General features: G+C 37.7%; 1 protein-coding gene across 9 annotated transcripts; it reads left to right on the top strand.

Annotated features, from left to right (window-relative positions):
• Positions 15059-18270, top strand: LOC110264267 (glutamate--cysteine ligase, chloroplastic-like). Of its 9 annotated transcripts, none has more exons than XM_021106008.1 (6): positions 15059-15448; positions 15639-15746; positions 15987-16079; positions 16860-16985; positions 17113-17188; positions 18062-18270. In XM_021106008.1, the coding sequence occupies exons 1-4, from the start codon at positions 15350-15352 to the stop codon at positions 16896-16898; spliced, it is 339 nt and encodes a 112-aa protein (XP_020961667.1). In that variant the 5' UTR covers positions 15059-15349; the 3' UTR covers positions 16899-16985; positions 17113-17188; positions 18062-18270. The 9 variants fall into 9 exon arrangements, with proteins under 9 accessions (XP_020961667.1, XP_020961665.1, XP_020961669.1 ...); XM_021106006.1 differs by having other exon boundaries at positions 16860-16988; positions 17108-17188; XM_021106010.1 differs by lacking the exon at positions 18062-18270 and adding an exon at positions 17644-17946 and having other exon boundaries at positions 16860-16988; positions 17108-17188.

Here is a 22897-nt window from a genome sequence, read left to right as displayed (position 1 = left end):
CTGTAAATTGGGCCGAGGTGGAATAATGTTGGAATCCCCCAAAGAGAAGTTTCTTTTCTCTTTTATATCTAATCCTAATTAATTTAAAATCTATTTTCTAAAACTAAAATAATATATTTTCCTATTTGAAAATAAAAGTAAAGTTTAAATCAGAATTAATTAAATAATCAGCATTTTCTGCGTTTTCTGCACGTGGGGCATGTCACGCGTATGCGTCAGTCACGCGTACGTGTCGATGCTCTTCTTCGCGTGTCACGCGTACGCGTCAGGTACGCGCACACGTCGCTGTGCAAATCTCCAAATCATGCGCACGCATCAGGTACGCGCACGCGTTGCCCTCGCTGGTCATCTCCTTTAATTCTTGTGCTCCTTCCATATGTGCAAGCTTCCTCTCCATTCTCTAAGCCATTCCTGCCCTATATAGCCTTCTTCTCTTTTTCTGCGGAAGCTCCATCAAATCCAACCAAATGCTACCTAAAATAAACAGAATTGCACATGACTCAAAGTAGCATCCATAGTGGCTAAAAAATAATTAATTCTTGATTAAACTCAACAAATTGAATGCAAATTCACTAGGAAAAGATAGGAAATATGCTCACGCATCACAACACCAAACTTGAATTGTTGCTTGTCCTCAAGCAACCAAACTAATATAGGCTTAGAATGTGAATTTGCATGAAAATAAGAGTTTGATTAAGCTCATATCTCTTCTTATAGTGGGGTTTACAACTGTAATCTTGAATAGTTTTGGCATCTCACTCTCCTTTAAATTAGAAGGATGTCATTGTCATTCGGAATTAGAATCAGGATAATATTATGAATTCTCTGATCTTTTGTAACTCAATTTAACCCTTGAACACAGCAATTTTTCTTTGATTCTCTTTTCTTTGGTGCTTTGCACTTTGAGCCTAGTCGTGACTTTAAATATTTTGTCTCAAGCTTCACTTGACACAGAAACACCACAAGCACTTAACTAGGGAACTCTTTTGAAGTTTTGATTTTTCTTTCAGCTACTCCCAGACAGTGGTGCTCAAAGCCTTTGGCATACTCTGTTAATTGCAATTGATCTCGACTCTAAATGTTTTGTCTCAAGGATTACTTGACACAAGAACACCACAAGCATATGACTAGGGAAACAACTCTTTGAGCTTTTAATAATGTCTGACCTCCCTAATCATTGTTTGCTCCTAGCGGTCATTTTATTGTTTGCCATTGAATATGTTGGAGTTTGATTTGTGGTCACTAGAGGCTTGATTGAAAGCTTGGGAATTGTGGTGAGGAAGGCTTATGAGCTTGCCTTATGGGTTGTCTTAGATAATACGTAAAAATTGGTCAAGATATGGTTTAGATTTCACAAATTTAATATATAATATTCTGTGAAAACTTAGGCTAGATGACCATAGAATAGGTTGGAATGCTTGAAAATATTCAATGCTTAGCGCCTTTGATGAAGAATGATGTGAATTGATGAGTATGTGTTGGATAATTGTTGTTTATGTTGATAATAGTATGTTAATTGATGAGTTGGTGATGAAAGAGGTGATGATATGATTATATCTATTGAGTAACGAGTTGATAATATTGTTGATGTAAATAAGGAAACTAGATTGTCATTGTGTAAATATGAAGTATGGTTGAAGGTGGTATGATGTGAAGAATGTAGTGCTATGTTGGTGTGTTGAGACATGTTATTGTGATGAATACAGTTTTAAAAATGTGGATATGAGTTTGGTTTCAAAGAAAATTGAGGTTTGAAGTCTTTTGTGTAAAATCAATTTTTGGCCGAACTTCGGCGGACCATAACTTGGCTTCAGAATCCCCAAATGGTTTCAAATTTGTTTCACATGAAAATTGGTTCCGTGAAGTTTACGCCGTTTGAAGAACAGATGAAAAATATTTTAAAACAAAAAAATTATGTGCGTCGGAAGTTCAGAGAAAAAAATTGAAAATTCTGCAGCATTCAGTATTTTGCTAATTCTGCACAGCTTGCGTATGCGACCACTGTATTCGACGCGACCAAATTCTTCGGTTTAGCATTTTACGTATGCGACCAGTGTGTTTGTATAGGCGAACAATGATTTTTAAGGGGTTGCGTACACAACCACCTGCACGCGACGCGACCAACTCTTTCAGGGTGGGATTCTAGCGTATGCGAGCATGGTGCTTGCATACGCGAGCATGGGAATTCGCACACCCACGCATACGCGTGGCCCCTATTTTAGCAAATCAAAGTTTTGTATTTTAAAGCTAAATTTCGAACTTCTAAATCTATATTTTCATTCATTTGGCCCTAGATCTTGTTAGTAAGCCTAGTAATAGGATGAAGTTAGGAAATGGTGGTAACTTAGAAATGAAGAAAGATTTTTAAAAGGTAATATGTAGTTAGAGAAAATGGTATTTGATTGATAAAGATGATGAAAGCAGTATATGAGACAATTGATGAGCTTAAATAATTGAGAATGTTGGTATTAGCTATGAATCATTATTAAGATTGAAAATTATATTTATGAGATGTAATTAATTCTTACCGAGACATTTGTTGACCTCCTGTACATAAGAGGTGACCGGGCACACCGGGCACACTAACTCTTTGAGTTCCCCCATCCTCTTCGAGTTCCCCCATGGGCATGCACATATATATATATATATATATATATATAATATTGAGCTTAGGGTGTTGTCTCCCCCATATCAGCTTGGGATTCTTTCCATGGAATATTATTGAGCATGGGGTGTTGTCTCCCCCATGTCAGCTTGGGATTCTTCCCATGGAATATTATTGAGCTTGGGGTGTTGTCTCTCCCATATCAGCTTGGGTTCTTCCCACGGAATATTATTGTGCGTGGCACCTGTACCATGCTGAGAACCCCCGATTCTCATTCCATACGAATATTCTAGGGGTGTCAAAAATCCCCAGGAGACGGGGATCCCGTGGGGACCGCCTCGAATGGGGCCCCGATGATGGAGAATTTTTCCCGTGGGGATGGGGATGGGGAGCAAAATTCCCTCGAGACAGGCGCGGGGATCCAAGCGGGGATCCCCGCCTCCATCTCTGAAATTCCCTGAATTTTTGAAGTTACCTAAATACCTTTACTTTATTACTAATATAGGGGGTGTTTTAGTAATTTTACCCATTAAAAAACCCTAAGTCCCCTAACCCTATTATCAGTATCTCATATTCCCATTCTTCCCTTCTCACTTTGCGTCGTCTACTACAGTACTACTATCCCATTCAGTCATTCTTCCCTTCTTACCTTGCTGCGTGCCTGTGCCATCTACTCTACTCTACTATCTCATTCACCGTCATCGGTCGCCACTCCTGCCACCGGCCACTCCTGCGCCACTGCGTCGTTCTCTCTCTTCAGACGCGGTGTCTTTCCCCTCTCCACTCCTGCGTTTGCGTATTTTCTTCCGCCTCTTCGCTGCTCGCCGCGTTGCATCCCACTGCTCCACCATCTCTTGCGTATTTTATTGTAATTTTCATATAAATGTTTAATATAAAGAGATGGGGAATATGGACCCGCGGAGAACACGGGAAACGCGGGGAATGGGGATGGGGGCAATTATCTTCCCATGGCGGGGATCGGGGCGGGGACGGGGACAAAATCTGAGGGCGGGGACGGGGAGCAGGGAGGCATCCCCCGCCCCCATCCCGCCCCATTGACATCCCTAGAATATTCTGTTGTTTTTCAGATACAGGTCGAGAGGCACCTCGCTAGGCGTCTGGAGTTTCTGCAGTGAAGTGGATTCATTATGGGATTTCTACTTTTTGTCTTTTGCTATATATCTATAGACTCTCCTCATGCATGCATGAGGTGAGTCTATACATATATATACTTTTTGTCTTTTTGTCTTTACTGTTGAACGTCTTAGAGGTTTATGGAGAACTAGGGTTTTTAAACATGTATTTATTTTTGGGTTAAAGGCTGTATACTATGTATGTAAATATTCTCCAACCTGCCTTAGCTTCACAGGCTGAGTTAGGAGCTTGTTATTTCGTATTCTTGATCCTCTGTTCTTACTTTATATATGTATACGTTTAGGAACCATAGCTTTCTCTGTACGCAAGTTATGTTTTTTCTGAGCGTTGGCTTTTTATTTTTTGTGATTTTTGTTTTACCCGTTTTTTAAGGCTCCTCGTAAATTATATTCTTTCTATGGTAATATGTATATATATTTAAATTTTAGAGGTCATAATGCCATATCACCCCTGTTTTACGACTTAAGCGTAAAGCTTTGCGTGGTAGGATGTTACAAGAGGGGAAGAGGTGAAGCACTATCAACCTCCACCTTAACAAGGAACAACCATCAAGCTAGTGATGTTAAAGAAGCGCTTGTTGGGAGTCAACCCAACGTTTAGTATCCTTTGCTTTTATGTCCTTTAATTACTTAGTTTTTACTTTTAACCTCTTTCAGAATATCACTACAAGAAAAAAGGCCTATCGGCACACTTTTTTCTTGCCACGCTTTTAAAGCATGGCAAAAAATGGTCAATGGGCACGCTTTTATAAGGGTGGCAGCTAATCTGTGATTTGGCCACGTTTTTTTGCCATGCTTTTTAGAGAGAAACCGACACGCTTTTACAAGGGTGGCTACTAATTTGTATTTTGACCACGCTTGGCCATAGAGAGAAACTGGCACACTTTAAAAGCGTGGCTAATTTGTCTTCTAACGTGACATTTTTAAAGCACATCGATATGCTATGTTTAATTAGGCACCCTGCATAAGTGTACCAATAGAGTTCACCCCAATATTTGATTTCCCACCCTTTTTTTCCACACTTAACCTTTTTCTAAGTTAACTTTTAACCTAGCTAGAAGTGATCTAATAACAGCTCATACACTTCACTGTTCTTCCCAAATTCACTTTTAACCTAGAAGCAAGCTGCCGTCACACCCAGCAAGCTGCCGTCACACCAAGTCAATCGCGATGACCCTCACACCCAGCAAGCTCGGCTTCATGTTCATCTAACTCTCACACCTAGCCCTTCATCTAACCCTCAAACCCAACCTTCTCTCTGTCGTACCCAAACCCTAAATCACTTTCTCATTCACCACTCTCATCACTACTCATGCCGTCCACGATTAACTGCGCCTGGAGCTCTGTCATCTTTATTTCACCGCGCCTCGAGATCCGTGGTGCATGATTTACTGCGCCTCAAGCTCCATTGTCTCTTTGTCTCGAGCATCACCGCCTTCGTCTGACCAGCGTCGCAGCTGACCCATCGTCCTCTTCTCTATCCTTTGCAGGCATCGACGTGCCCAGGCATCGGCATGCCCTCCTACTCCCTCAGTGGTCTCTGTCTTGCAAACCCTTGTTAGATTTGGAACCCTCTATCTCTGTCTTAGTGGTCTCTCCCTTAATCGGCTCCGCAAGCACTGGTAAGTCTTTCTTCCCTGATTCTCTATTTCTCTGTCTCTATTTCTTCTCTATTTTGGACTAATTAATAGAAAGAGAAGGCGTCACTCCTTTACATTTAGTATGTTCTCTATAAACCCTACCAAATCCGCCTTCCCCAATGAGGCACTCCTGGCTGAAGTTCTTTGTAGTAGCAGCTAATTCGCTGAAAGTGAACGTTTGTGCAGCAATGTTATTGCTTCCTGTGTCTTTGATTCCTTTGGTTATTCAAGTTTCCTCTGCAATTTTTTTATTTTGTTTTTTAAGAATATTCCTTTGTGTCCTTTAGTTGAGAGCAAAATGACAATGGTAATAAGAGTAATGATGAGAATCAATGAGAAAGTTAATATATAGTATTTGAGTTTACATAAAAATTTTGTTTCCGGCAAATTGAGGAGTGTGATGTGCATAACGTTTGCAGATAATTGAATACATTTCTTTCAGTTTACTCTGGAAGAAAATGTTTTAGCATACAAAATGTTGTGCCAACCTAACTAGCTATTTAATGTTTTGAACTTCATTGTGTTATATTGTGTTATGAAGATTCTTTTATATCTTTTCTTCAGTTTGACTTTGTGGATGCTCATCAGAAATGGTACTTAGTGAAAAAGGATTATTGTATATATGCTGCAAGCATAGGTGTAATAGCATAACTCGATAAGCCTTCCGGATCAGGGAGCTCAGACAATAATGGATGCTCTTCTCGCAAGTGCGCTAGGAAAGAGGGCCTCGGAAGCGCGTTTTTTTTTTTTATCTAAACTTACCAGCAGAGTTTGTAAACAGAAATTGACTTTGGAAAGAAGCACCTTATAAATGACCACCATCACTATACAGAGATGCACAGGCCTAACATGAAATGCATTACTTTGCTGCCTTTGATGGAGTTAATCACTTTGGAAAATTACCCTTTTTTATTTTGCTTCATAACTTTATTTTAGGCATGTCTCTGCAGAGATATGATTCCATCTTTATTTCCTACTTAAGCCATTTTCTAGCTTTGGAATTCTTATTAACCTATATGAAGTTACTCTTTTCTGGCGAAAGTATTTCCTTAATTTTAATTTTCTATAGTCTTGATCATACTTTGTATGTTTAAACTTAATGCTATTGGTAGTTCTTTTTTGAGTAGCTGGTGCACGAAATTGTGATCCCTGGTAATGGCTCTAAAAACTTGGTGCTCTAATCTTAATTCATAATTTGTCACAACTTCGATACAACTAACCAACAAGTGCACTGGGTCGTCCAAGTAATAAAACCTTACGTGAGTAAGGGTCGATCCCACGGAGATTGTTGGTATGAAGCAAGCTATGGTCATCTTGTAAATCTCAGTCAGGCAGATATCAAATGGTTATGGAGTTTTCGAATAATAATAATAAATAAACAGAAAATAAAGATAGAAATACTTATGTAATTCATTGGTGATAATAGTCTGTCACTACGCCCAGCACTCGCGAGTTTGAAGTTTGTCACAGCCATCCCTTCCCAGATCCTACTCGGAATACCACAGACAAGGTTTAGACTTTTTGGATCTCAGGAATGGCCATCCACGGGTTCTAACTTATACCACGAAGACACTAATAACTCGGACTCGGTCCCCTGTATTAGATATCCAAGAGATATTCATTCTAGCTTGTTTGCATGTAGAACGGAAGTGTTTGTCAGGCATGCGTTCATAAGTGAGAATGATGATGAGCGTCACATAATCATCACATTCATCATGTTCTTGGGTGCGAATGGATATCTTAGAAGCGGAATAAGTTGAATTGAATGAAAAACAGTAGTACTTTGCATTAAATCATGAGGAACAGCAGAGCTCCACACCTTAATCTATGGAGTGCAGAAACTCTACCGTTGTAAATACATAAGTAATGAAGGTTCAGGCATGGCCGAATGGCCAGCCCCCAAACGTGATCAATAGATCAAAAGATAATCCAAAGATGTAAATATAATAGTAAAAAGTCCTATTTATACTAAACTAGTTACTAGGGTTTACAGAAGTAAGTAATTGATGCATAAATCCACTTTCGGGGCCCACTTGGTATGTGCTTGGGCTGAGCTTGAAGTTTACATGTGCAGAGGCTTCTTTTGGAGTTGAACGCCAAGTTGTAACGTGTTTTTGGCGTTCAACTCTGGTTCGTGACGTGTTTCTGGCGTTTAACTCCAGACTGCAGCATAGAACTGGCGTTCATCGCCCTTTTGCATCATCTAAACTTGGGCAAAGTATGGACTATTATATATTGCTGGAAAGCCCAGGATGTCTACTTTCCAACGCTGTTGAGAGCGTGCCATTTGGAGTTCTGTAGCTCCAGAAAATCCACTTTGAGTGCAGGGAGGTCAGAATCCAATAGCATCAGCAGTCCTTCTTCAACCTCTGAATCTGATTTTTGCTCAAGTCCCTCAATTTCAGCCAGAAAATACCTGTTTTAAGAGCTTTTGCCTTTTTCTGCTTGCTTTTTCTTTTTCTATTTTTTTTCGCCATTTTTTTTTTCTGCAAGCTTTGTATTCACTGCTTTTTCTTGCTTCAAAAATCATTTTTATGATTTTTCAGATTATCAAATAACATGTCTCCTTGTCATCATTCTTTCAAGAGCCAACATATTTAACATTCATAAACAACAACTTCAAAAGACATATGCACTGTTCAAGCATTCATTCAGAAAACAAAAAGTATTGTCACCACATCAATATAATTAAACTAAGTTCAAGGATAAATTCGAAACTCATGCACTTCTTGTTCTTTTGAATTAAAAACATTTTTTATTTAAGAGAGGTGATGGATTCATAGGTCATTCATAACTTTAAGACATAGACACTTAGATACTAATGATCATGTAATAAGACACAAACATAAATAAACATTTAACATAAAAAAATGAAAAACAGAAAATTTAAGAACAAGGAATGAGTTCACCTTAGTGATGGTGGCGTTTTCTCCTTGAGGAACCAATGATGTCCTTGAGCTCTTCTATGTCTCTTCCTTGTCTTTGTTGCTCCTCCCTCATTGCTCTTTGATCTTCTCTAATTTCATGAAGGATGATGGAGTGCTCTTGATGTTCCACCCTTAGTTGCTCCCAATAATTGTGTGGAGGAAAATGTATCCCCTGAGGTATCTCAGGGATCTCTTGATTTGTAGTCAAATGTTCTACCACTGAGCTATAGACCCTTGAGATGAATCTCTCCATCTCCTATGACTCGGAGGTGGAAGCTTTTGTCTTCCCTTTTCTCTTTCTAGAGGTTTCTCTGGCCTTAGGTGCCATCAATGGTTATAGAAAAACAAAAAAAAGCTATGCTTTTACCACACCAAACTTAGAATGTTGCTCACCCTCGAGCAAGAGAAGAAAGAATAGAAGAAGAAGAAGAAGATACGGAGGAGATGGAGGGATGTGGGTATTCGGCTATATGGGTGGAATTGGGTGGGAAAGAGATTTTGAATTTTGAAGGTAGGTGGGGTGTATGGATGTGAGTGGTGAATGGAAAATAGAAGGGATGTTTATTGGGAAGAGAGGATAATTGAGAAGAGGAAAGAGTATGAGTGGAGGTAGGTGGGGATCCTGTGGGGTCCACAGATGCTGAGATGATCCTATGGGGTCCACAGATCCTGAGGTGTCAAGGAATTACATCCCTGCACCAATTAGGCATGTAAAATACCTTTGCATGCAATTCTGGCGTTGAAACGCCGAATTGGTGCTTGTTCTGGGCGTTCAGCGCCCAGATGCAGCATGTTTCTAGCGTTGAACGCCAGTTCTATGCTTGTTTCTGGCGTTTAGCGCCAGCTTTCCTCAGTGTGCATCCCTGGCGTCTGAACGTCAGGATGCTGCTTGTTTTGGGCGTTCAACGCCAGATCCATGCTCTGTTCTGGCGTTGAACGCCAGCCAGATGCTCCTTACTAGCGTTTAAACGCCAGTAAGCCCTTCCTCCAGGGTGTGATTTTTCTTCTGCTGTTTTTGATTCTGTTTTTGATTTTTCTATTTATTTTGTGACTCCACATGATCATGAACCTAATAAACATAAAAGAACAATAAAAATAAAATTAGATAAATAAAAATTGGGTTGCCTCCCAACAAGCACTTCTTTAATGTCAATAGCTTAATAGTGGGCTCTCAAGAAGCCACACAGGTGATCAGGTCAATTTTATAGACTTCCCAACACCAAACTTAGAGTTTGGATATGGGAATTCAACACCAAACTTAGAGTTTGAGTGTGGGGGCTTTAGTTGACTCTGTACTGAGAGAAGATTTTCATGCTTCCTCTCCATTGTTACAGAAGGAGATTCTTGAGTTTTAAACACAAGGTTGTCCTCATTCAGTTGAAGGATCAATTCTCCTCTGTCCATATCAATCAAAGCTCTTGCTGTGGCTAGGAAAGGTCTTCCAAAGATGATGGATTCATCCTCATCCTTTCCAGTGTCTAGGATTATGAAATCAGCAGGGATGTAAAGGCCTTCAAATTTTACTAGCATGTCCTCTACTTGTCCATAAGCCTCTTTTCTTTAATTGTCTGCCATCTCTAATAAGATTCTAGCAGCTTGCACCTCAAAGATTCCAAGTTTCTCCATTACAGAGAGTGGCATGAGGTTTATTCCTAACCCAAGGTCACATAGAGCCTTCTCAAAGGTCATGGTGCCTATGGTGCAAGGTATTAGGAACTTTCCAGGATCCTGTTTCTTCTGAGGCAATCTCAATTGATCTAATACATTTAGTTCATTGGTGAACAGGGGAGGTTCATCTCCCCAAGTCTCATTACAAAATAAATTGGCATTCAGCTTCATGATTGCACCATGGAACTTGGCAACTTGCTCTTCAGAAGAGGAATACTCATCAGAGCTCATGAATGGCATAAGGAGGTTCAATGGAATCTCCATGGTCTCTAGATGAGTCTCAGATTCCTTTGGTTCCTCAGAGGGAAACTCCTTGTTGATCACTGGACGTCCCAGGAGGTCTTCCTCACTTGGATTCACGTCCTCCTCCTCTCTTGTGGGTTCGGCCATGATGGTTAATTCAATGGCCTTGCACTCTCCTTTTGGATTTTCTTCTGTATTTCTTGGGAGAGCACTAGGACGGGTTTCAGTGATCTTCTTACTCAGCTGGCCCACTTGTGCCTCCAAATTTCTAATGGAGGACCTTGTTTCATTCATGAAACTCAGAGTGGCCTTAGATAGATCAGAGACTAAGTTTGCTAAATTAGAGGTATTTTATTCAGAGTTCTCTGTCTGTTGCTGAGTGGATGATGGAAAAGGTTTACTATTGTTAAACCTGTTTCTTCCACCATTATTAAAGCCTTGTTGAGGCTTTTGTTGATCCTTCCATGAGAAATTTGGGTGATTTCTCCATGAGGGCTTATAGGTGTTTCCATAAGGTTCACCCATAAATTTACCTCTGCTATTGCAGGGTTCTCAGGATCATAAGCCTCTTCTTCAGAAGATGCCTCTTGAGTACTATTGGATGCAGCTTGCATTCCATTCAGACTCTGAGAAATTATATTGACTTGCTGAGTCAATATTTTGTTCTAAGCCAATATGGCATTCAGAGTATCAATTTCAAGAACTCCCTTCTTCTAAGGCGTCCCATTACTTATAGGATTCCACTCAGAACTATACATAAACTGGTTGTTAGCAACCATGTCAATGAGTTCTTGAGCTTCTGCAGGCGTTTTCTTTAGGTGAATGGATCCACCTGCAGAAGTATCCAATGACATCTTTGATAGCTCAGATAAACCATCATAGAATATATCCAGGATGGTCCATTCTGAAAGCATGTCAGAAGGACACTTTTTGGTCAGTTGCTTGTATCTCTCCCAAGCTTCATAGAGGGATTCACCTTCCTTCTGTCTGAAGGTTTGAACATCCACTCTAAGCTTACTGAGCTTTTGAGGAGGAAAGAACTTGGCTAAGAAAGCTGTGACCAGCATATCCTAAGAGTTCAGGCTGTCTTTGGGTTGAGAATCCAACCATATTCTAGCTCTGTCTCTCACAGCAAAAGGGAAAAGCATGAGCCTGTAGACTTCAGGATCTACTCCATTAGTCTTAACAGTATCACAGATCTGCAAGAATTCAGTTAAGAACTGAAAGGGATCTTCAGATGGAAGTCCATAGAACTTGTAGTTTTGTTGCATCAGAAAAACTAATTGAGGTTTAAGCTCAAAATTGTTTGCTCCAATGGTGGGGATGGAGATGTTTCTTCCATGTAAATTGGAATTAGGTGCAGTAAAGTCACCAAGCATCTTCCTTGCATTATTATTATTTTCGGCTGCCATCTCCTCTTCCTTTTCGAAAATTCCTGTAAGGTTGTCTCTGGATTGTTGTATTTTAACTTCTCTTAGTTTCCTTTTCAGAGTCCTTTTAGGTTCAGGGTCTGCTTCAATAAGAATGTTCTTGTCCTTGCTCCTGCTCATATGAAAAAGAAGGGAACAGAAAATAATAATAGGGATCCTTTTTACCACAGTATAGAGGTTACCTTGTTGTTAGTAGAAGAAGAAAGGGAATAAGAGTGAAGAAGAATGGATAATCCAAACACAAGGGTGAGGATAGAAGCAGTGATTTGAGATGAAGAGAAGTGTTAGTAAATGAATAAATAAATAGAAGGAGATGGGAGAGAGGGAATTTCGAAAAATAAATTTTGAAAAAGAGTTAATGATTTTCGAAAATTAAGATAAAATTAAAATTAAAATTAAAAATTGAAACAATTAATTAATTAAAAAGAATTTTTGAAAAAGAGGGAGGTATTTTTGAAAATTAGAGAAGGATAGTTAGTTAGGTAGTTTTGAAAGAGATAAGAAACAAACAAAAAGTTAATTAGTTAGTTGAAACAAATTTTGAAAATCAATTTTTTAAAAGATAAGAAGATAAGAAGTTAGAAAAGATATGATACGAAAAGGTATGATTAAAAAGATATGATTTTGAAAAAGATAAGATAAAAAGATATTTTTGAAAAGATATGATTGAAATTAGTTTTGAAAAAGATTTTGAAAAAGATAAGATTTTTAAATTGAAAATTTGATTTGACTCATAAGAAACAACTAAATTTTAAAAAGTTTTCAAAAAGTCAACTCAAATTTTCAAAAATTTATGAGTGAAAAAGGGAAATATATTTTTTTTATTTTTGAATTTTTTAATAAAGAAAGAGAAAAACATGAAAAAGACTCAATGCATGAGAATTTTTAGATCAAAACAATGAATGCATGCAAGAACACTATGAATGTTAAGATGAACACCAAGAACACTTTGAAGATCATGATGAACGTCAAGAACATATTTTTGAAAAATTTTTGATGCAAAGAAAACATGTAAGACACCAAACTTAGAAATCTTTAATGCTTAGACACTATGAATGCAAAGATGCACATGAAAAACAACAAAAGACACAAAATAAGAAAACATCAAGATCAAACAAGAAGACTTACCAAGAACAACTTGAAGATCATGAAGAACACTATGAATGCATGAATTTTCGAAAAATGCATAAATTTTTAGAAAAAAATGCAATTGACACCAAACTTAAAATTGACTCAAGACTCAAACAAGAAATACAAAATATTTTTGATTTTATGATTTTATGATTTTTTATGTATTTTCTTTTAAATTTTTTTCGAAAAACATATAGGAAAAAGAAAATAAGAAATTCAAAATTTTTAATAAGAATCCCAGGAATCTTTCAATGTCAGCTTAAAGCTCCAATCCAAGGGTTAGACATGGCTTAATAGCCAACCAAGCTTTAGAAGATACAAATCAGTCATACAATAACAAATTTGATTAGCAACAACTAGCTTGCTCTTGTAATGATGACTTGGAAGCCTCAGTCCAAATGAATTTAGACATGGCTTTACAGCCAGCCAGGCTTAAACATGCTTCATGAAACTCTAGAATTCATTCTTAAAAATTCTGAAATAATTTTCGAAAACAAAGGGAAAATTTTTTTTTTTGAAATATTTTGAAAACAAAAATTTTTTTTTGAAGATAAAACAAAAAGAAAATTACCTAATCTGAGCAACAAGATGAACCGTCAGTTGTCCAAACTCGAACAATCCCCGAAAACGGTGCCAAAAACTTGGTGCTCTAATCTTAATTCATAATTTGTCACAACTTCGATCCCACGGAGATTGTTGGTATGAAGCAAGCTATGGTCATCTTGTAAATCTCAGTCAGGCGGATATCAAATGGTTATGGAGTTTTCGAATAATAATAATAAATAAACAGAAAATAAAGATAGAAATACTTATGTAATTCATTGGTGAGAATTTCAGATAAGCGTATAGAGATGCTTTCGTTCCTCTGAACCTCTGCTTTCCTGCTGTCTTCATCCAATCATTCCTACTCCTTTCCATGGCAAGCTTTATATAGGGCATCACCGTTGTCAATGGCTACATCCCATCCTCTCTTTGAAAAAGGTCCAAATGCTCTGTCACGGCACGGCTAATCATCTGGAGGTTCTCGATCATACTGGAATAGGATTCACCCTCCTTTTGCGTCTGTCACTATGCCCAGCACTCGCGAGTTTGAAGTTCGTCACAGCCATCCCTTCCCAGATCCTACTCGGAATACCACAGACAAGGTTTGGACTTTTCGGATCTCAGGAATGGCCATCCACGGGTTCTAACTTATACCACGAAGACACTAATAACTCGGACTCGGTCCCCTGTATTAGATATCCAAGAGATATTCATTCTAGCTTGTTTGCATGTAGAACGGAAGTGTTTGTCAGGCACGCGTTCATAAGTGAGAATGATGATGAGCGTTACATAATCATCACATTCATCATATTCTTGGGTGCGAATGGATATCATAGAAGCGGAATAAGTTGAATTGAATAGAAAAATAGTAGTACTTTGCATTAAATCATGAGGAACAGCAGAGCTCCACACCTTAATCTATGGAGTGCAGAAACTCTACCGTTGTAAATACATAAGTAATGAAGGTTCAGGTATGGCCGAATGGCCAGCCCCGAAACGTTATCAATAGATCAAAAGATAATCCAAAGATGTAAATACAATAGTAAAAAGTCCTATTTATACTAAACTAGTTACTAGGGTTTACAGAAGTAAGTAATTGATGCATAAATCCACTTCCGGGGCCCACTTGGTGTGTGCTTGGGCTGAGCTTGAAGTTTACACGTGCAGAGGCTTCTTTTGGATTTGAACGCCAAGTTGTAACGTGTTTTTGGCGTTCAGCTCTGGTTCGTGACGTGTTTCTGGCGTTTAACTCCAGACTGCAGCGTAGAACTGGCGTTTAACGCCCTTTTTCGTCATCTAAACTTGGGCAAAGTATGGACTATTATATATTGCTGGAATGCCCTGGATATCGTCTTTCCAACGCCGTTGAGAGTGCGCCATTTGGAGTTTTGTAGCTCTAGAAAAGCCACTTTGAGTGCAGGGAGGTCAGAATCCAACAGCATCAGCAGTCCTTCTTCAACCTCTGAATCTGATTTTTGCTCAAGTCCCTCAATTTTCAGCCAGAAAATACCTGAAATCCCAGAAAAACACACAAACTCATAGTAAAGTCTAGAAATGTGAATTTAACATAAAAACTAATAAAAATATCCCTAAAAGTAACTAGATCCTACTAAAAACATACTAAAAACAATGCCAAAAAGCGTATAAATTATCTGCTCATCAGTAGCCATATTAGGTTGTTCTTTTTTTCTTTGTGGACTGTGGTTGTAGAGCGTTAGTGCTATGGTAAGGTTACTGCATTGTGGCCTGAATATCGCATGTTCAAATCATGAAAATAGCCTCTTCGCTTGTAGGGATTAGAAGGCTGTGTCCCAACCGGTCATTTTGCAATTTTTATGGCACCTTATTAAGTTTCTTTAGTTCTTGATGTTACCAAACGTGAACCGTATGTTACGTCCTTATGGGATAAGTGGTTTGTGTTTTTATCGGAGAGTATTTATTCGTGTAGTCTTGCAGGATAGGTACTGAACATGAGAAGTTCGGCTTTGAGTTTGGAAGCTTGCGTCCAATGAAGTACGAGCAAATAACAGAGTTGTTGAATGGCATTGCTGAGAGATTTGAGTGGGATAAGATAATGGAAGGTGATAAAATTATTGGACTCAAACAAGTAAGCTATTATTTGAGCGAATGAGAATGTTAAACTTCTATCCTTTCTTTTTTTCTTTTTTTTCTCTCTTTGGGAGATTTAAAATGTAATTTGTTTGTTAAGATGGCTATCCATTCAAGCATTCAACCCAATGTTTTTCTTTATTGTTGGAGACTTGATGCTATGCTTTGGTTTGCTGTTTGTGAATCAGGGGAAGCAGAGCATATCATTGGAGCCAGGTGGTCAGTTTGAGCTTAGTGGAGCCCCTCTTGAAACCTTGCATCAGACTTGTGCTGAAGTTAATTCACACCAATATCAGGTTAATTGTGCATTCTTGTTATGGGATACATCTAAAGTAATCTGCTGTTATTTCATTGGAGAAATTGGCCTGATATTTTTTTGGATGTTGTCATCTTAACTATGCATTATTTTTATTGTAACATAATTGACAGCCACCTGTTTTGTTTAGTTCATTGTGTTTGATTTTCTTGTAATCAGGTAAGTGACCTCGATATTTCTTTCAGGTCTGTTAATTATTTTTGAAAACTTGTATATCTAGGTTAAAGCTGTTCCAGAGGAAATGGGGATTGGATTTTTGGGGATGGGCTTCCAGCCAAAGTGGGGAATCAAAGACATACCTATAATGCCAAATGTAGTTTCTCTTTCTCCTCATCTTTTTAAGTGCATGAACTGGCTGAAAATGCAAAACTTTCTCAGCTTTCTCTAGAATGAAAACCTTCCTGTGATGACATTTTTGAGCACATGAACGACCCAGCTAATTTATGTAATGGAATGGCCTGGGTCTGTCATAGTCAACTTGTCAATGAGTTTGGTAGGGTTTATTCATTTTTGTAATTAGTATATAATAACTGTCATATTTTGCAGCTGCATATATTCATTAACTTATTGAGCAATGAAATTACTGAAACAACCTTAATTCATGTAGACTCAAACATGTAAACTGCTATTTTTGTTTAGGGAAATTTGCCCACATGGCTTCGTAACTTAATTTGCACATGGTTTTTTTTTCTTTTTCCTTTTTTGTGTGTGTGTGTGTGGGTGGGGGGTTGTTGTTGTTTGGGTGAGTGGATTTGGAAATGTATATACTTGTTCCACCATAACCTCACATTGTGTAACATGCTAGAATGACTTTTACCTTGCTAGTTCAAGTTTCAGGGCATATAAGCTTTTATTTCTGAAATATCTTTATACGAGAGATTACTAATTGATTCCTTAATCACCATTGATAACCCGCCTTTTCTTCATAGCTTAGCAATTCATACTAAGGGAGGCAAAATAGTTGGGCCTATTTGATATAGTAATTGAACAGTGACCGTTCTTCTTTCTTATGTTTAGTGCTTTAATTACTTGCTTTTATACCAAAGTTGGTTCCCTTGGTCTTGGCATAATGTTCAGAACATGTACTGTACAGGTGAGATGTGTGACGATCGTTGAGCTGATTTATCCTTGAGCAATGCTGATTTGAAGATGGTGAAATGAATATCTTCTGAAAGAAAATTAATCAGTTCAATTCATGACAAATAAAGCTCTTGTATTGGTAGTAATAATTTTGAACTTTTGAACTTTTTTATTTCTCTATTTAGTTGGTATTTGTTGCTTTTGCAATGGTTTTAAAGAATTTTCTAGTTATGCTACTGTTTTTACCATTATTCCTTTCAGGTCAGGCTGAAGAGGTATTTGGAGATGAGAGGTGCTGATGGAGGGCCATGGAGAAGGTTATGTGCCTTACCAGCACTTTGGGTAAGTGGCATTAAACACACTGCTCCAATTATCTATACAAAACTATTTTAAGCATTAGCTTAGACAAACAGGAATCATATTTTTAATATATTGTCATAAAGCTTTTTAACGTGTTTATTTAGATATTCAAGCCTTTTTTGTTTATCAAAGGGTTTTGAAAATAAAAGGAATTATCATTAATTTCATCATCCTCACTTAATAAAAAACCACTTATTTTATTGTTTGTTAATTAAGTATGAATTCGGTGATATTTGATTAAGGAACACACAATTGGTGGCTCTTAGTGGCTATTTAATTAAGTATGAATTCGGTGACCGCTTGATAAGAATCCACTTGTTTTCCTGTTATATTATTGGTTATGTTTTTTTTGGGATATTGAAAGATTGATAGAAGTTGGGGATAAATTGGTCTTGGTGATTTTGATACAAACTTATTTTTATTTCGGATATTAATAGAGAGATGCTTGAGCCTTTGTTATGTATTGCTGTTGCAATTGGCCTGCACTTGGACATTTCATACCCTATTTATTTCCAGAATTGGTATGTCACATTGCTTTCCTTCCGTGCTAGGATGATATGGTTACTATCTATTTGCAACTTATTCTAAGATATTCCAAATATTGTTATAAAATTATACAAAATGGTTGAACTGAGAAATTTATATGCATATCTTTAGAATTATCTCTCAGGAATAGTGGTGGCAAATTGCATGTGATCAACTTGTGCATGTTACATATTTCAAGATCAAGATGTGACACACCCTTGTTACAAATCTTATATATTTTTTATGATTCCTTTCTTTAATATCATGGCAAATTATTTTATAATTTGCTTACTGTTTGTTTTTTCGTTTTTCATATGATTATACATGCAGATTATTCGTGAAGTGTATTGTGGAGCTTTCCATGTGGTTGCTTTATCCGAGGAAGGCCTAGTACAAGCTTAGGGTGATTCAATGACATTCTTAATTCTCTTCCTAAAAATTTATTTTTGTTTATGTTTGTAAATTTCATGTACACTGTCGTTGCGTGTATAGAGATGACATGGCTAATTTGGTTTGAATTTTATAAATGTAATACTAATTTTTATTAATTTTTTTAAATGACAATCATATATTTTTGTCAATGTTTTTTTTATTATTTTTGGAGTGTATTAGAGAGTGCATGTAAAAGTAAATATCATTTTTTAATTTAATAAGGATATAGCCACGCTTTAAAAGCATGGCAATAGGTTCATTTCTACGTACGTTTAAAAGCGTAGCCTTATCTTTCTCTATCGGCACATTTTTGAAGTGTATCCAAAACTAATTTTTTGGGAACACTTCAAAAGCATGGTGATATGTGAACTTTTCGGTACCCTTTTAAAGCGTAGCAAGAGATATAAGCGTGGCAAAAAATAAAGCGTGCCGATAGATCTACAAAAGCGTGGCGATAGAGTAACCGGCACGCTGGCGGATGTGACCTTTTCAAAAGCGTGCCGATAGTTCAAAAAGCGTGGCGAAAAGCTATTGGTACATTTTTTTTTGTACTTTTCGGCACGCTTTAATAGCGTGACAGAAAGCTTATTTTCTTGTAGTGTATGCATGAAAAATTGACATGAAATCAAACAGGGAGATGTAGTTACTATCTTCTTTGTGACAGGCATGAACATTCCTAAAAGTTTGGTGCAAGAAATTGAAGTATTGACACATGATCCTACTCAAGTTGGTGTAGTGAAGACCCTCACGTTGTACGTGAAATCACCACGTATGACGTGGTTGAATTATCTACACCCAGAAGCCATTGAAACCCCAGCGTATAACTTGAAAGATTTCACGTACCACGCTAAGGAGGGGTCATGCGTACGCATGCATGCCTACGCATGGTTGATATGGATTTGATAAACAATATACCGTAGAACTACTGGCAAGTGCATTGAGTTGTATCAAGTAATAAAACTCATGATGAGTGAGGTCGATCCCACGAGGATTAACGGATTAAGTAAGTAATAGTTGATTAATTATTCTAGTTAGACAGTAAAGAACATAAAAGTAAAGTACTGGAAATTTAAATGCTAAGAAAGTAAATTGCAAGAATAGTAGATTACAAGAATTTAAGTGCAGGAATATAAATGACCATAAAGTAAATAACAAGAACTAAGAATTTTCATCTCTTCTTCAATCATGCAAATCATTGATCTCTTTGCAAATCATAAGTAATCAAACCCCAATCTCTTGGTGATTTGATTTCTCTTAACTTGATCAATTGCTAATCTCTTAATCTAATTACTCATGAGAAGAGGTGAAGATTGGTCTCTGATTTAGAGTCACACAATTTTATGAATCAAGTTATGGGTTGATTATATGTCACACATCAATCCCAAACACAAATTCACCAAATTGGGAAAAATATCTTCAAGCATCAATTCCATGATGCTTTCTCAAGCTCACATGGAATTCAAGTTGGATTTAATTTCTTTCTCAAGACTATTGAATCATTGGGATAAAGAACGAAGATTCTTTCTAAAGAAACAATGAAAGAAGAATTGAAAATGAAGAAAGAAATAAAATTAATCCATTAAATTTGTAACAGAGTTCTCTTTCTCAACGTTAGAAATTAGAGACTCATAACTAAAGAAATTGCAAAATGGGTATGAAAAAAATGGAAGAGAAGAAGAGAATGAGAGTGAGAAGAGAGTAGAGTCCGAAGGCTCCCCTGGTGCTCCCTAATGAGGTGCTCTCATCCTTTATTTATGGCCTATTCTAAATGCAAAATGAAATTCAAATTACAAGTAAATGTAAATTAAAAACTAACTAACATTAAAGATCTTCCTTGCTTCAATTTTGATGAGCCTCGTCAATTGTTGTGATAGATGTGGGCTTCATTAAGTGTGTCACGTCTCACGTCTCAGGCATTAGGAATTGCCTTGGATGTGGGCCTTGATGCGAGCAACGTCTTTGAAGGAGAGACGTCTTCAATGCCACCAATTTACTCTCTGGATTTTGGCCCAACGTGGCTTTGGACGTCTCTTGGAGTGAATGACGTCCCTGGAGCAAACTTGGTTTCATCAACATATGAGTCACGTCTTTAGACAAGTGAACGAAGTCCTTGAGAAGTTTTTCTATGCACGCTTCAACGTGGGTCACGTGGGACACTCTAGGGACGTCTTCGAAGACGACTTCCCAGCTCAATTTCTCCATACTTCACTCTGGCGTGCCTCAAGAAGTGAAGGAAGTGTGAAGGACGTGTGAAGGTTTGGACGCCACAAGAGACGCCGTGCTTCCAAGCTGAGCTCTCTCGTGCATTCATTGTTGAGCGAGTGAAGAGCTAAGGACGGCATCATGGGCGTCCCTGGAAAGCATTCCTTGTGCATGCAAGAATATAGCGTGAGAGACGTCTCCAAGGCTGGATACACGCTCGAAGACGTCTGCTTGTGACTCCATGTACAACATTGGCGTTATTCAATGCTTCACGCTATTATATATATGCATATTTCCAAATGCCTTCATGCTTCATTTAATCCTTGCTTGCAATAATTACTTCATATGGCTTCATTTAGCTTCGTTGATATTGATGGGCCCCACGCTTGCTTCATGCTTCATTATGAATTAATAGCACATGTATGCATTCTTTAATTGGCTTTATTTGATTTACGCTATGCATGCTTTAGTTAAGCTAGCGTTTCATGCATCATTCATAGCTTAATTAAGTAATGCCAATTGCCTGCATTATATGCCTCATTAATTAAAGCTACATGCGTGCTTTGTTTCATTTCACGTATAAATTCAGAGTAATTAGTAAATAATTAATTAATAAATTAATTATTATTTAAAAAAATTAAAAAATTAAATTTTATAATTTAATAAAATAAAAATAATTAAAATAAAAATTTTAATATTAATTTTAAAAAATTTAATCTAAAATCGAATTAATAGATCGAACCGATTAATTTGAACTTAAATCGGGGTTACAATTCAAATCTAATTATATAAAATCCTTTCTCATATTACAAGAAAAAAAATTTATTGGTACACTTTTTTTTTGTCACACTTTAAAAGCGTGTCTAAAAGCGATCAATGGCCACGCTTTTGTGAGGGTGGCAACTAATTTGTGATTTGGCCACATTTTTTTGGTCATATTTTTAGAGAGAAACCGGTACGTTTTTACGAGGGTGGCTACTAATTTATGATTTAGGAACTTTTTTTTGTCACGCTTTAAAAGCGTGGTCATAGAGAGAAACCGGCACGTTTTAAAGTCGTGGCAAATTTGTCTTCTAACGGTGACAATTTTAAAGCGTACCAATATGTTGTGTTTAATTAGGTACCCTGCAAAAGCGTACTGATAGAGTTCACCCCAAAATTTGAATTCCCATCCTTTTTTTCCACATTTAATATTTTTCTTAGTTAACTTTTAACTTAGCTAGAAGTGATAACAGCTCATACACACTTCACTACTGTTATTCCCAAATTCAATGTTAACCTGAAGCAAGCTGCCATCGCACCACCCTTCATCTAACCTCACTCCCAGCAAGCTCACCTTCATGCATGTTCATCTAACCCTCACACACAACCCTCTCTCTGTCACACCCAAACCCTAAATCACTTTCTCATTCACCCGCACTACATTCAAGTCTCACACAGCGTGCGTCCACCATTCACAATTCTTCAAGCTCCTTCCGCCCGCGATTAACTGCATCTGGAGCTCCACCATCTTCATTTCACCGCGCCTCGAGCTCCGCGGTGCACGATTCACTGCACCTCGAGCTTCGTTGTCTCCCCGTCTTGAGCATCACCACCTTCGTCTGACCAGCATCGCAGCCGACCTGCCGTCCTCTTCTCTATCCCTCCCCTTCGGCATGCCTTCATTGGATTCGGAACCCTCTGTCTCTGTCTCAGTGGTCTCTCCCTCAATCAGCACCGTAAGCACTGGTAAGTCTTTCTTCCCTGATTCTCTACTTTTCTGTATCTCTATTTCTTCTTTATTTTGGACAAATTAACAGAAAGAGAAGGCGTCACTCCGGCCTAAAGTTCTTACCCAATGTTATTGCTCCCTGTGTCTTTGTTTCCTTCTTTGTTTAATATTTTAGGTTTTGTTTGTTGGCCTCCCCTTGCCTTGTTCTGATAATTATTATTTAGTTAGTTAAATCCATCTTTTAATTTTGCAGAATCTAACCCAAGAGCACTATACAAATGACAAAGCCTTAGAGCTTGAAATTGTTGTTCTTGAACTTGTAGATTTGCAGCTCATCACCAAAGCCAGTTCCCTGAATGCTATACGTGAAAAGTACAAACAACATAAGGTAAAAATTTAGTGTTTACTATCTTCACTAATAAAAGTAATATCCTAAATTAGTTTTCAAAGGAATAATTTATCGGATATTTTAATTTTATTAAATTTTAATTATTAAATTAGTCTTTGAATTTCTCCAGGTTATATTGCTTATTAGTACCTGAATGGAACTGCCCAACAAAATATTAAAATTAAACATTGAGGCTAATTTTTGTAATTCGAGTTTACCATTTCTGGCCTTTATTGCAGCATCAACACTATAAAAAAAAGGCCTGTTGCACACTTTTTTCTTGCCACGCTTTTAAAGCGTCCCGAAAAGTGGTCTATGGCCACACTTCTACGAGGGTGGCCACTGATTTGTGATTTGGCCACGCTTTTTTTGCCACGCTTGAAAAACGTGACCACAGAGGGAAATCGGCACGCTTTTACGAGGGTGCCCACTT

This window comes from Arachis ipaensis, chromosome B07, assembly GCF_000816755.2.
Source record: "Arachis ipaensis cultivar K30076 chromosome B07, Araip1.1, whole genome shotgun sequence".
NCBI lineage: Eukaryota > Viridiplantae > Streptophyta > Magnoliopsida > Fabales > Fabaceae > Arachis > Arachis ipaensis.
The sequence above is the reverse complement of the archived record's forward strand: the minus strand, read 5'-3'. Positions and strand labels throughout refer to the sequence as shown.

What these genes read in the sequence shown, in the direction of transcription:
- LOC110264267 (XM_021106008.1), top strand. Translation starts at nt 15,350, where the DNA reads ATGAAGTACGAGCAAATAACAGAGTTGTTGAATGGCATTGCTGAGAGA. An exon ending in TTAATTCACACCAATATCAG is followed by an intron (nt 15,747 to 15,986) that starts GTTAATTGTGCA and finishes TTGTATATCTAG; the next exon opens with GTTAAAGCTGTTCCAGAGGA. An exon ending in ACATACCTATAATGCCAAAT is followed by an intron (nt 16,080 to 16,859) that starts GTAGTTTCTCTT and finishes TGTACTGTACAG; the next exon opens with GTGAGATGTGTGACGATCGT.